Source organism: Harpia harpyja, chromosome 14, assembly GCF_026419915.1.
Source record: "Harpia harpyja isolate bHarHar1 chromosome 14, bHarHar1 primary haplotype, whole genome shotgun sequence".
Lineage (NCBI taxonomy): Eukaryota > Metazoa > Chordata > Aves > Accipitriformes > Accipitridae > Harpia > Harpia harpyja.
In genome coordinates, this window is record NC_068953.1 from 3,686,821 (window position 1) to 3,701,129 (window position 14,309).

Sequence of the window (14,309 nt, forward strand, 5' to 3'; positions counted from 1 at the left end):
AACCCTCCAGCAAACAGCCCCTCTAATTTAATTTCTAGAATGCAGACTACATAAATAATGTATTAAGGCCTAAAGTACCATGTATTTGTAGAAAGAAGGGGTTACTGGTTTATTTATTGTTACAGAAAAATGCTGCCATGGTAATACCAATTCTCTAAAATACACAAAAAACAATTTTACTTTTCCTGCTCTACTACTTTTAACAAATAGTGATAGCTAAGTAACAGCTTTCTGTGTAAATTACATATTGGGCCTAAATGCACCCATCTTAGCTGTGGTTACCAGCAAACAATGAGGAACAACAAGGGCTCTCCTACAACGCGAGCGCCCAAACATATGGAATATGTGCAGAACACTTCTTTTTGGTGTGGAGAGGAAGAAAGACAGTGTGAAGTCATTCAAGCGGAATGATAACTAAACCAAAGCCAGATCAAAGGACTGAAGAAGAAAGACTGAAATGTGAAGCTGAAATATTTATTGCCTTCAAAACATCATCCCTATCCTGTCCCTGGGCACTTTAATATTTCGAAGTTGTTAGAAAGCATTCTAACTTGTTTCATCATTTCAAAGAAATAAAGCCAAAAATATAAAGTAGCAAACAATTTTATCTTTCTTTCCCTGATTTTAAGTACAAGATGAACTCGTCTTTATGAGAAAAAGCATGAATCCACTTACAAATTGTTTACAGTTTGCATAATTTGAGACGTTAACATCAAAAAGCTGGTCTGCATTCCTTCAAGTAAGCTGTAACAATGAATGATATTTACGATACAATTATTATTTTAAACTATATACTTACGCTTTAAATAAATCATGAGATAACATTAACAAGCTAAACCACTACTTAAAGCCGTTAATGAATTTAGAGTAAATAATATTCCACGTGTGTAGTATCACACTTCTGTGAAATAAGAAGAATAATGCATTACATTCAAAATTAATGGCTCACAAATTAGCTAGACATTGGTTAAACACACTAATAATTATTATAACTATTTCTCATTATAATAATGACAGGGTACTGTTGTGCTAGCTGCTATGTAAACAGAATAAAAACAGCAACGGCAAAATGATGAATGAGATGTGGGTTAAAAGGCTGGGCAAGCGTTGTAAATGTGGCTGGAAAGGAAAATGTTATAATTTTGCTCGATGCTGCAGAAACTGTCTCCAACATTTAGATACAGCACATATATGAAAGGCCACAGAGGCTCCGCTATCAAGAGAGGAGGATTAGAACAGAGATTAATAGTCATGGCTTTTACATGCTCAGATGACAGCTAAACCTCAATAAGGAGAACGTGGAGGGGAGAATTAGAGAGACAGGTGTAGATAATGGCTTAGATAAAAGGAGACAAGACTGTAATTAAAAGGTGGACCAGAAAGTCAGCAGCACAGATCGTAAATAGATTCATGAGATACCCAGAGAAGAGGTGCAAAGAAGGAAAAGACAGGGATCAGAGAACAGTGCTGTGGCACAGAAAGCTGGAGGACAAATAAAATAAAGCATCTGAAGAACAAAATATGGGAGAGATCACCAGGCAGAGGAGGAGAGCCAGGCAAGAAGAGTCACTTCACACTAACAAAGAACAGCCCAAGATGCGTTATGAGTGACAGAGCCGACAGTGGATGGCAAATGAAAGATGACGAGGATGAAATAACAGTATTAAGACTGTCTCCAATTTTTCCAATACAGAATTCTAAATCAAACATCTAACTAATTACTTCAGCTTAAAGCATGCCAGGTTTATAATTTCAAAGAGGTGCCGATAAAAACATCCTGGGTCAAAAAGCCTTTAATAAAATAAATTATTTCCCACCAATCCTGTTTCTATTCTACCCTTAGACAATGATGGCTACACCACCAAATACCAATTTTGAGTAAGCAAGTAAAGAATCCAAAAAGCAACTATATCACTCGCCTACACAAGGAGGTACAAGGATACAGTCTTCATTCTGTCATTCTACATATTTAAGGTAACTATTTTTATGGCTAAAATAATTGTACTATTATAGTTTAGGATTCAGAATAATAATACCCATGTTGTAATGGACAATATAGTAACTCAATACTGAGGAATGATGAGTATCTACTCAGCTCATCAGTTTCTTCTTTCTAAGAGGCTGGTATGATAGACATGGATTTTCACATTATTTTTTTCAATAAAAGTACTGTTTGAAATATTAACTTTATTTCCTCAATGAAGGTTGGTTGTGTTGTTGATGAAGCTGAGGGAAAGTTGTACAAAGTACATAAAAAGCAAAAAGTAAACTTAAGATTACCAAGTGTAATTGAAGTCTAGCAATCATAATCGTCTGGCAACAAACAACAAAAAGAACAAAGTCATTCCCTGTACTATTTTTGTAGATAGTTTTTAACTGACCCCAAAAAGGTGACAGCCTGAAACACTTCATGCTTATTAAAAATCAGTTATTAAATTCAATCATCTGTTAGACTTTCTTTAGCCAACTGAAGGCTCTTCTCATTTCATCACTATATAGTCTTGAAATACACTGTACTGAATCTAAAAGATGCACTAATGTGAAAGGGAAGCCTTTTGGAATAATAAGGGAACGAGTCTGACATTTGCATTAACTACTTTTATATTCACATAGTGAGGTCAAAATCTACAGCTTTTAACTACGTTAATTATTAGAATAGCAATTTACAGCAGGTAACCTAAGTGCATGATACACTGATGCTGTTCACCTCAAACCAATACTTTTCATTTCATACAGCTAGATACTATATTGAAGCATTTTCATAGTTGCTAACATTAAGATGTTGTCATATGGTATCTCTATAACCATCCTAGGGGACATAATGGTCCCATAGACAAGGATTAAAAATCAACTGTTACTTTTTTCGTACAACTGGAGCTTTCCTTTAAATACATATTTCATTATTGCCAGTAGGTCTCCAGAGAAACTGCTGAAAGAAAATGAAAGGCTGTAAATAGTTAACAGAACACTTTATTTTTTCTTTTAAGTGAGGCTATTAAATAAAGCTACCACATTTTTGTGTCCTCTGTTGATACTTTACATTGTGCCCCCTAGAGTGAGGGTTATGTCAGCATGTTCACTGGGGCTAAAGGAATGTTTACAATATGCTGGAAACTTTGACTGGTTTTGCTCTAAAAGGTTTCAGATGCTCAAACAGAGCACCAAGTGGAGAACAGCTGGCTGTTTTTCCACTGATTCTTAGAGGAGGGGAAAAAAAAAAAATCACCACCAAAAAACACACAGCCCTGTTTGAAAGAGTAAAATTATATCCAAACTCTTCAGCCACCTAACATTACCACTGGTTTTAAATCACAAAGTTTGCTTTTTTCATCATATTGCAACTGTTGCAATAAGACAACACTAAACATTTTAATAAAAGAGAATGATGACTACAACGAACACGAGTATAAGCTCTTAACAATGTTCTTTATTGCAACATTTGGAATTAAAGACAATGCCTTCTCATATTTCTTTAATTATTTCCGGCTTTAAATAGTAATAGCTTTTCCATTCCTACAAGAATTTCTCCACACACAAATACTTCATTTTCAAGGAAAAATGGAATTAACTACAGGAAAACAGCTACACTTAGGCAATTATCCTAAAAATATTAACAACAACGAGCAGTTATTCAGAATCTGGATTCAACTTGGAGGAGCAAGAAAGCACAAAAGAATAAAAAAATCAATTTGCGTGTAAAGGTGTCACTATTTATTTATTTATCATTGTATTGATGATTATCATGCAGTTGTATTTTTCTGTGTGCAATGGCATTTATGACATGCACCACTACAAGAAGTCCATACAATACAATCCATACAATAGTATTCTGAAGGAGAAGCTGTTTAAAAATAAAGTTCTCAAAGGGTTTGGTATAATCAAATTGTCAAAATCCACTGTAAATCACAGTTTTTTAAAAATATAATTTCTGTATATTTTGAAAAGTCCAAATTTAACTTTTTTTTTTTAAATGTTGGGATCCAACAATCATGCAACTGTAAGCCTCAGAACAAAATAAAATTATATTCACTGGTATTTATTCTATCTCCTGCCATCTATCGTCACATTTTTATCTATCCTTGCCTTTATTTGTTTCCCTCTTTATTAGCTCAGAAGCATTATGGTACCATTTATTTATCTCAAAGTTACGTACCCTCATTTCTTTTACATTGTCCCTTTTATGATATTACAGAGAAAAGAAAAACTATATAAACACCATGGGAATTTTGCAAGAGATTAGTAATCTCAAAGACTAGAAGACCCTTACATAAAACTTCTGGTGCTAAAATTTGATGTATTTTTATGTATTCTGAACAAAGCAAAAAGAGCCTTTCAGACCAAACAAATCCAGGCCTTCTCTTTGTATATCAAAGAAAACTATACAGTGGAAAATGAGTCATTACACAGCCACAGCTGTAGGAAAAAGTAGAACAGAGATTCTGCAAAGGACCATCTCACCCTGTTCCCATTTTTGTCTTGTCCCCACTTCACCAACACAGGTGGAACTGTGGAAAACACCAGGCAGAATGCCTGCTGGAGACTGACAAGCAGTCTCAGAACAAAAAAAAAAAAACCAAACAAACAAAAAAAACCCACCACCAAAAAATCCCACACCAAAAATACTTAGGGCAGCCTAACAGGATCACATAAATTCAAATCATTCCCCTGCACCCGAGTCCAAACCAGATGGAAACCCTGTGGAAGTAAAAACGAGAGAAGATGGGAATGTACTGAACCTCTGCGTAGCTGCAAATCCAGGCACCCCTTTTGTCAGGGATTCAGGCTGAAGTTGCAGTACAATTATGATTAGATTTCTTCTTGCAGAATGTACTGACACTAGCTTCTGCTTCTGAGTACGTGTGACATCAAAGCCGTTCTCCTAAGGCTTTACAAGTATCAGTACTAAGCTTAAAACCTCAGGACAAGCCTGAGAAGAGCTCCAGCTCCATTGCTCCATACATCTGGTGATGATGTCAAGTAGGGAACAAATGATTCAGAATAACCAAATGACTGGCAGACCATAGTAAGAGATGACAAGTAGAAGCCCTTTGAATAAGAAATGACTGAGGTTTTAAGAAGAGTAACTGGTAAAAAAAATAATTGTTATTTCCTTCCCAAAACTGCATTTTTCCAACTTGTTTTAGTAAATACAAGTGCAAATGCATTTCTATCAGATACTTTCTATGAGACAAAACCTTGTAGTAGTAATAACTGTACTATACACAAAAATTGAAATTTAAAATATAAATTAGTATCACTGAACCACACTTGACAGTCTCTAGAAATACCTCAGCATGTGGAGGTATAAAGAACTGACACAGCTATCATATTGGGAATAAGGAAAAGCAATGAAATACGTCTTTTAGCGAGGAAACTCCACGGCACCATCCCGAAAGAGAAATCAGCTTCTTTTCCTTGATTCCCAGAGAAAACGTGCACATACACAAGTATATATGGGAAAATAAACATAAATAATTTTCATTTCTGTATTTTATTGAACATCTACATGTACCACATTCACACCACGCCTTTGGTTGAAAAGACTTTGAAATGTTTTGGTCTACCATCTAAAACAAATCACAAAATACTGTGAAAACTACATGCATGCTTTACAAACTGCTGTAAAAATACAAATTTTCTAATACATAGAAGCAGCTTTGCTGGTTTCTGGAAAGTTTAGCCCCTCTTTCTTTCCCAGAACAGTTTTAAACAAGTTCAGATGAAGGGTAGAGAAGCAATGGAGAAAAGAGGTGTTGCTAGTTTCTTATGTAAACAAACAATTTTATTAAGTGACTTTCAATAAACCAGCTGCTAAACATTTGCTCTGTATCACCACCACTTGCAAAGTGCTGAGATTTGGCTCCATAGGCAGGTTTAAAAAAAAAAAAAAAAAAAAGGCAAAGATTGAGAGGAAGAATATTACAAAGCATTTAACTGTAGACAGCGTGCACACATTCTGTGACACTTCAATGTTCAGTTACAATGTCTGCACCTGTAGAGGCAACAGTTCATTTCATTTCTCCTAACATGACTTTTTAAAAATTGTTTCCTTCAATCACACTACAGAACAGAAGAATAAGAACTCGGAAAAGCTATATTTCAGCAGCATAATGAAATACTTATTTGTGTATGAGACACGCAAACCAAAACGCATTAAATCAGATCCCATAATTATTTCCAGTATGGGAGAACCATCACAACCATTATCCTGACAAGCCAACAGCAGCAAGGGGATCTGCACTTCCACGCAGGTGACAGATGATAACAGCCTCAGCTCTTACGTATGTTTATAGTTTAGTCCAAAATCTCCATCTCAAGACAGACAAACTATACATCTATGCAGTCATAAAGCTATTATGGACTCCAGAATGAAGTGGCAAAACCCAAACCACATTACAACAGAGGTGCTCTAAATATAAGCTGCATTCACACTTCAGAAAACCTGTAACTATAACTATTTACTTATACAATCAAATCCTCCCTTCTTCTTTAGATTTTTTTTATATATTATTACTAATAATACATTTTAAGGTTTACAGTAGGACTCAAACTTAAGCGTCTTTTCCAACCTAAATGATTCTCTGATTCCAGTAACATACAAATTGACTTCAAACTAAATGCTGTAAAACAAGCGTTTTCTCCTGTACACCTGATATCCCCCCTGATGTCGGTCAAGCTGGCAGTCATACCTCATACAGTGATGGAGTATATAGTAATGAACATGCCCGTTCTGCTCTTTCTTTGGATCATAGAAGAGATTTTTACCTCTGATCTTAAGCAACAATGTTCTAAGTTTCTCTGTCAGCAAATAAACGAGGCCAGCCTTAAAGTATATGCACTTCTGCTGGCTGCAAATAATGCCTGGCACAGAACTGTGATACTTCCACAGGAAGCCTTTGGGATCATTGCTATGACTACCATGCTAACATTAAATTCTGAATATTTCAGCTGTGAACATAATATATACTTATCATCTCCAAGGTCCTTATTGAACATGCACTCTCACTGATGGTTCATGAAATTACTACTATAATTATTTCTGAAATTTTCACAATGACTAGGAAGACAGTTGTCTGTAGTTTACAATGCTATTTTGGAGCCAAAAGAAACAGTAAAAAAGGAAAGGTATTATTTTTAAGGAAACAGAACCTTCAATATGCTTTCAAACAATTCTATAGTCAGAGGCCTGGAGTTCAGCTTCTTTATTTTGAGTGCTAATATCAACAGAGATCAGTATTTAGTGCACCATCTGTTGAAAAGAGATGCAATTTAATATTTGTGATTGACACGTCAAACTAAGGCATTAACAGCTCAGAATGTTTGCATCTTTTTATGAAAACAAGTTAGATGCAATTTTCTTTAGTAGTTAAGACAGATATTTACTAAAACCTGCTACTTATAGACACAGCAAGAATCTTCATAGACAGAGAATGTGCAGAGCAGGTCCAAACTGAAGGAAGCATAACCACTGAAACATTTTAAACTTGATAAAATTATTGGTACGTGATAAATACTACAGTCTAACCTCATAATTTCTATCATAATGAAAGCACTTTTTTTTTCCTTTTTTCCTTTTTATTTATTTTATTTTTTAGCACAATTACTTATTGTGGAAAAGAGCCATTTGTTAGGTCTTTAGGAGAAGTGCATAAATCCTCCACCTGCAATACAACTGTTGGAAACATTACTCAAGTGCAGATCAGGTAAGCAAAGTTGCTTCAAAGATAATCGCTGAAATGGAAATAAGAGTAAAAACGGTCAAAGAGCCTTTAACATACATGTCCTAGGCTCATTTTTACACCATATCAAGGTCATGCCTGTTTCCAGTTCCCTAAATGGCCACAAGTCTCTACGCTTCTACATTTCAATTCTTCAATAAAATGGGAAGTATTTCCCTACAGCCTAGTAAATTAAAATTATGGAAGAATCAGATAAAATATTAGCAGTGGCAAAATAAATATTTTTAATAAATATGTGTCCAAATGTCACAGAGCAAGACACAACTGATAATGTTGAGAGCTACTCTGGATAACAGTGTTGTACAAAGACAGCAAGACCTTTTCTTTCTCTTCCATGTAATTTCTTCAGCAACACGTGGGTACAGATTTTTTTCCTTAATTTTTTTTCTGTTGTATTCAAGTTGGTCTGTAGTGTGACAAATTGTAATATAACTATACCTCTTTATTTCCTATTCCTCTACTTAAAATAAAAGAGGTAAGAACTGCAGAGATTTAGCCTATTTGTAACCCACTCTCATGACACATTTTATGCAACCAAACTAAAGGGATTAGAGAAACAATCGTTCCCCTCAAGTAATTACACAGAAGCTTTTCAAGAACACTTTGTTATTCTATAAATGCAGTTTAAATGACATTCTAGAAAAATCCTTGGAGCACTTCTTACAGTGACTTTTGCTATTAGGCAATACCTATGACATGCATTGCTAAACTGAATATAAAATTTATATCTACAAGTCACCACCAATAGTCAGGAGTATTACAGCAGTTCTTTTGCAACAGATTTGTTTTTGACAGATATTTCTACCATAAACTTCAGAAGAAGAAGAAAAAAAAAACCCTTCCATAAACTATGTAAGCCCCTATTCAGTATTAAAACTCTGGCAACACTATTTTTTTGAAGTGAAGGATACTTTTAGAAATGTGGATTTTACTATTCCACACAACATCTCAAATCACTTTCATTATGCATCTGTGTGGATATGTTTGAAACTGCAATAGCACTGTTTGCTGTCACACTACTGGAAAAATAATAATAATAATAAAAAACCCCACTAAAATGCCTGCTACTTCCCTTTCTATGTGTTTGCAGCTGACTAGCTACTCAATATATAATCCTGTGGCCATTTCAGAATCAAAGTGCATTCAGATCAAAGTAGTTTATGAGAAATCACTGATGTACCTACTGGGTTCTGAGCTGCAATTCCACAAGGCATCGTTTTTATTGAAGATGGTGAACTATATTATCACCCATCTCAAGGAAGATAAGGTTGTTTTCTGAAGGTTTACTGTGTCTGCCTTCGCTTGTAATTACTTAATTTGATTCCGCAAATAGTTGAAGAAATACAGCAAAATAAAGCATCTTCACATAAGACACTAGATCTTATGAATTCATATTAACAGCAAGACATTGTTAAAAGGACTAATTTTTGCAGCAATGGAAAAAAAAGCCATAAGGAAGCCATTCATTTCTGACACAAAAATATTACTGCTTGTTACGTATTACTTACATATATATCGTATGTAAGCACACACATGTAAAATCTTAATATTGTCCAGAAACATCAGTACTAAATTAATGGCTTGGTTTCCAGAAAGTCAGCCTTGCAGGATTAGCAGTTCCTCTATACTGGGCATGTGAGTCTGTTCTTAACAGTCCTGTGTACCAGCACATCTGTGATCAAAAATGTACAGATGCAAGACTCAGAGGTTTTGCACCAGAATTGAAATCTGAAACAACCTTCCAGCAGAATATATGCTGGGCTTAGACTAGGGCACTATATTTCTGTAAATACAATATTTTTAATCGTCAGGAGCACAAATCCACCCTGATGATTCTGCCAACTTCTGTCTCCATCCAGACAAAAACACAGATGAAAGCTAATCTTTATTTCTATTCAATTACAAAGTAATTACTTATTAGCATTACTAATTCCATTACTAATCTTAAAATTAACCCCAAATCACTGCTATAAAACAACCAAAAGAGTAGTATAGACTCATTATTAGAGTAAGCTATCTCCAAAATTAAAACATTTTCCATTTTAAATTAGGAGAGTGATATATCATTTAATATTAGAAATCGCTACATTATTTTCAACACCCTGTATCAAGAAAATAAAAGTTTAAAAAGCATAACAGAAACAGAGTGCCATAGGACATGGAAGTGAACCTGGGAAAAGTACTCTACAATGTGAGTGGAAGCAGCTTATATTAGAAGACTCTTTGAAAACTGGGAACAGGTATTAATCACTTGCTGTAGGGGAAATAGTCCAGACATACTTTTAACCTGTCATGCAGTCTCCAGAGCTCTGCGATCCCAGAGGCTGACCCATCCTCAGTTTTGCCCAAAGGACCCACTCACCCAAAGTACAAGGGTGGGACTGGCCTCTGCCAACGTCATCTTAATTTGCGGGCCCTGACGCATCTACCAGTAAACTGGAGTCTTGAAACTTTCGTCTTTCAAATCCTTACTCTAACCCAAATGTTAAACCTAAGCTTAAGTACAGCTAGGGAATATCTGAAATAAATGAGGACCTACTCAGCTATCTGCAAGAGCTTCTCAGTGCAGTGCTGTTAACTAAAAGTAAGTTCAAAACCCACAGCACACTAACCCACTTTACAAATACTTGCCTGAAGTGAAGCACTACCATGTTTACTCTGCACTGACAGCACCCACATGGCGCATAAATTCTGAGCAGCCAGTGGACTGTAAAGTCAGACTTATTTTATTAACGTAAGTGCAATCTGACATTTTATTTGAAAGATATGGAAGATAATTAATGCAACTAAATTATCAATGAATCAGACGTTAAAATACTAAAAGATTAAGTTTAGTTGATAACAATTCAATCTCCCCCCAAATTATAAATAATAGCCAGTGTAAAGAATTTGAAGATTAAAAGCTAGATTTTTTTATTAATGCCTGTAGTGATTTAAGATAGTCTCTATTTATGCCAAATACCTAAGAGATTATAGAAATAAAGGAATACAGACTTCAGCCCTGTGACTTTTATTGAATAGAAGTATCTTCACAAAGCCTCTATCAGCCTAGATAAGACACATTGTAACAATTAACTGAGCAGTTTTAGCAAATAACTTCTGGCTTGTTTCAGAATAATCTGTTTTCCCTAGAAATTATTTCAATAACTTTGAATTTAAATTGGAGAAACCCATGGAAATAATATTTTACATAATCAAAAATGGAAGCAGCGTAACAAGAGCCTATCTTGTCACGTGCATCTGCTGTATGTAAACCACTCCTCCACTCAGAAAACATCAAAACTTGTTGCATTCTGATTAGTTTTTTAATGTACAAAGTCAGCAAAAAAGCTGTTCCAAGTTACTTAATGAAAAGTGTCTTCTGTTTGCTGCAGATCATTTCTCCAAGCCTTAGTTACATTTGAAAAACAAGTGTTCACACAAAAAAGTGTGGTATCAAAGAGAAAAAAAATCCACATTAAAGTTGTAATTTATGGATATTAAAAAAAAAAAGAAATCTCAAACATCATATATGAAATCAAGTTAAAATATAATTTAAATAAATAATGTTTTTCAAATTTATCCCTTCCTCTAAAATAGTCCAAAGCAACTAGTCTTTAGTTTGGATTATTTGCCTACTATGAATCCATTCTGAGTTGAAGCCAGCTTCATTTATTTGACAGGGCAAGACCAGCTGACATCATTAACTTCAATTCTGTTTTGTTCCTACCACTTGAAAGACAACAAATTTGGGTGGCTTGGTTCTTGCTTTACTTTAATTTTTATGGCTGACTAGAACCCTGAAGATGCAGCTTTTCAATGGGAAGATAACCCAGACAAATTATAGGAAGGCAGTTAGAGGAGGCAAGGCATAAGTTTATTAATAAATTTGACTAAAACATTGGGGATGGCTCAAGGATTATTCCATATTCACTTACTTCAACGTCTCTTCCAGTTTGCGAATTTTCTTTTGAGCATCCCCTCTTTCTTTATCAAGATCATTCCGGATGCCATGAATCTACCATTTGAAGGAAAAAAATACCGTATTTTAGCTAAAACAAAGTCTGATTTTAAAAAATGTTATTTTAAATTATAAAAACTATTTATTTTGCATATTTCTTTTGCACTGATGTAGATAACCATCTATATATTTTCAAAACTACATAAAATGCAATAATAAGGATTAACGAGGAGATGAAGTATGAGAATATAGCCAATAGAGCTATTTTTCTCCTCAAAATGAATATTATTCTCTAGAATAAAGAAATATCAGTAATTACATAAAAAGGAACTAGATTTTCTTTCGATAAATACAGGAAAGCATCTAGAAATCTGCCTAAAATAAAGATATATATTCTCTATGGTGCAGAGTTCCTACTTACCAAAGTGTAAATACCCAAAGTGGACTACTTTTCATCAATTCTTACAACAACAAAAATACCAAATATAATGATAGTAAATAACATTACTTTAGAATAACACATACTCAAACATTAACTAGCTGAGGGTAGATACTCCTAAGAAAAGTAAAACTTTGAGGAAAAGTGGTTTACTACTACTGAACTCCTGACCCGGTGAAATCAAACCAGAGTGCTTGAATCATCATATAAAACTTCTCATTCTTCCATTTGGCATCCAGACATTAAAAACACCTTTTGGAAATGCAGGGGTACAGCATTCTTGTATGAGTGTACAACTAACAGACCCACAAAAAGCACACAGACACCTCTAAAATGATAGAGCATCTTAGCTAACAATTATTATTCCATAGTAAACTGTGACCACGTGCTGCTTATAATTACAGTGCTTATATTATCCAGAAGAATAAGTCAACTGTCACCCCAATGGATGTGGCAAGAAATCAATCCTAGCACAACCTGAAAGCCTCTGCATCCTCGCACAACAGAAAAAAGCTGCCCTCGTCATCCTCCTCTCTCTTCCCCTTCATCTCTTACCTAGATCAGCATTGGTATATGCGTTCGCTTTGAATAACCTTGCAGTATAAAAATCTTCCGCATCACTAAACATGACCTCAGTACACAGAAGAGGATCATAACTGTCTAACATCACGGGGTCCCACACCTCTCTCCATTTTCATCTGCTCAGCCATGCTGCTTATCCCTCTTCCTTTCCATTTCCCCGAGCAAACTGTGCATTTCCAAGTAGATGTCCTCCATGCAACTGCCATTACACCAGGCAGTATCTATACACACATATTTTAAAAGACATTTGCACACAGAAGTGAGACAAACAGATCTCTTACATAAATAACCTAAAAATACTCGCTTACAAAAAACTTTGAGGCCCTTTAATTCTCCTCTAAATATTTGCATTCTTCCCAGTATATTTTAGTTACAATTTAAATTTGAAATACTATTTTAATTCCTATCAGTATTTAATCAATGCAGAATGAAAATGGCAACTTTCAAGACCTCACAAAGAACATATCCTAGCAATCTGAGAAATTGCTTCTCTCCCTATAAAGCAATATAGTCACAAAAAACATTGAACAAAAGCTGACTCCCGCTTCCTAAATTCACTAATCAGAAATAGCCATTTTTATGAAGAACTCTTTTCTCCGGTACTTCTGGATCAAGACAGGAAAGTAGCTTCAGAATTTGGCAACCTCCCAGGCATGGTCCAAACCATGGGTTTCCATAATGTTTTTTTGCTGAAGGCAGATAAGTACAAGAGTTTGTTTTGCTTTTAGGATTGCTCAAGTAACAATGTGGTGATGTGAGGTACTCAGCATGTTTTTCTTTACCGGATGGGGAGCACAGGAAATCCTTTATTCAGCTACAATCATTTGCAATGTTACATGCTATTAAGTCACTACGATGAAGAAAAATGTGTTTTAATAAGTGTTTAGTCAGAAGCATAAGAGTATAGTCCAATGAAAAAACAAATTTAGAGATTCTCTACTGTAAGCAGTTCCATGTGAGCGTTTACTACATGGAAGTCTGAATACTTAGTTTGTTTGAAAGAGCCTCCAAAACCTATTGTCTGTCCATCAGAGAGTAAAGATAAAGAAGGTATTGCCAAACCTGGTAAAATTATATGTATTTAACAGCTGGCTCAAGAATGGCTCTCAGGAATAATCTGTCACTGTTCTTATGCTTAGCTGAATGTTTGGAAAACAAGCGGTAGATTATTTATAAAAAGCAGGTGTTTCCTTCGCTTGTAAAACCATTTAGCCTAACTGGTTCCTGATTCAGCAGATAAGCACATTTAATCAAACAGTGACATTTAGGGTTACTACCTATTATTTGTTTGATGTTTAAATATCCTAGCAGGCAATAGCCACTGTAGACTAATAAAGATTATTAGATAATGGGTAGGTTCTTAAGTGAACAGATTGCACCAGAGACTTCATGATTCCTTTACTTGAAGGCAAGCTTGTTTTAGTATTTTATGGGCCAATCTACACTATTTTATGGATTTATATCCATACATTGTTCACGTGTATTTTTTCTCCTCCTTTCTCAAAGATTTGATTTAAAAAACACAGTTATATCAAAATTTATAAGCAAACTGCTGTAAAGTTATCTATTAAAAATAAAGGGCCTAATTTCTTGTTTACTGATACAGAGT

At 34.9% G+C, this 14,309-nt stretch overlaps 1 protein-coding gene across 4 annotated transcripts in view; it reads right to left on the reverse strand.

The window, feature by feature from the left end:
• CEP112 (centrosomal protein 112) overlaps positions 1-14,309 on the reverse strand; it is a 175,211-nt gene that overhangs the window by 112,890 nt on the left and 48,012 nt on the right. For all 4 annotated transcript variants that reach the window (XR_008238246.1, XM_052807763.1, XM_052807765.1 and 1 more), the window contains one exon: positions 11,657-11,736. Coding sequence is in view for 3 of the 4 variants with exons in the window: in XM_052807763.1 (XP_052663723.1) it covers positions 11,657-11,736 (80 nt within the window). In the remaining variant the exon portion in view is untranslated. The remainder of the gene's footprint in view (positions 1-11,656; positions 11,737-14,309) is intronic.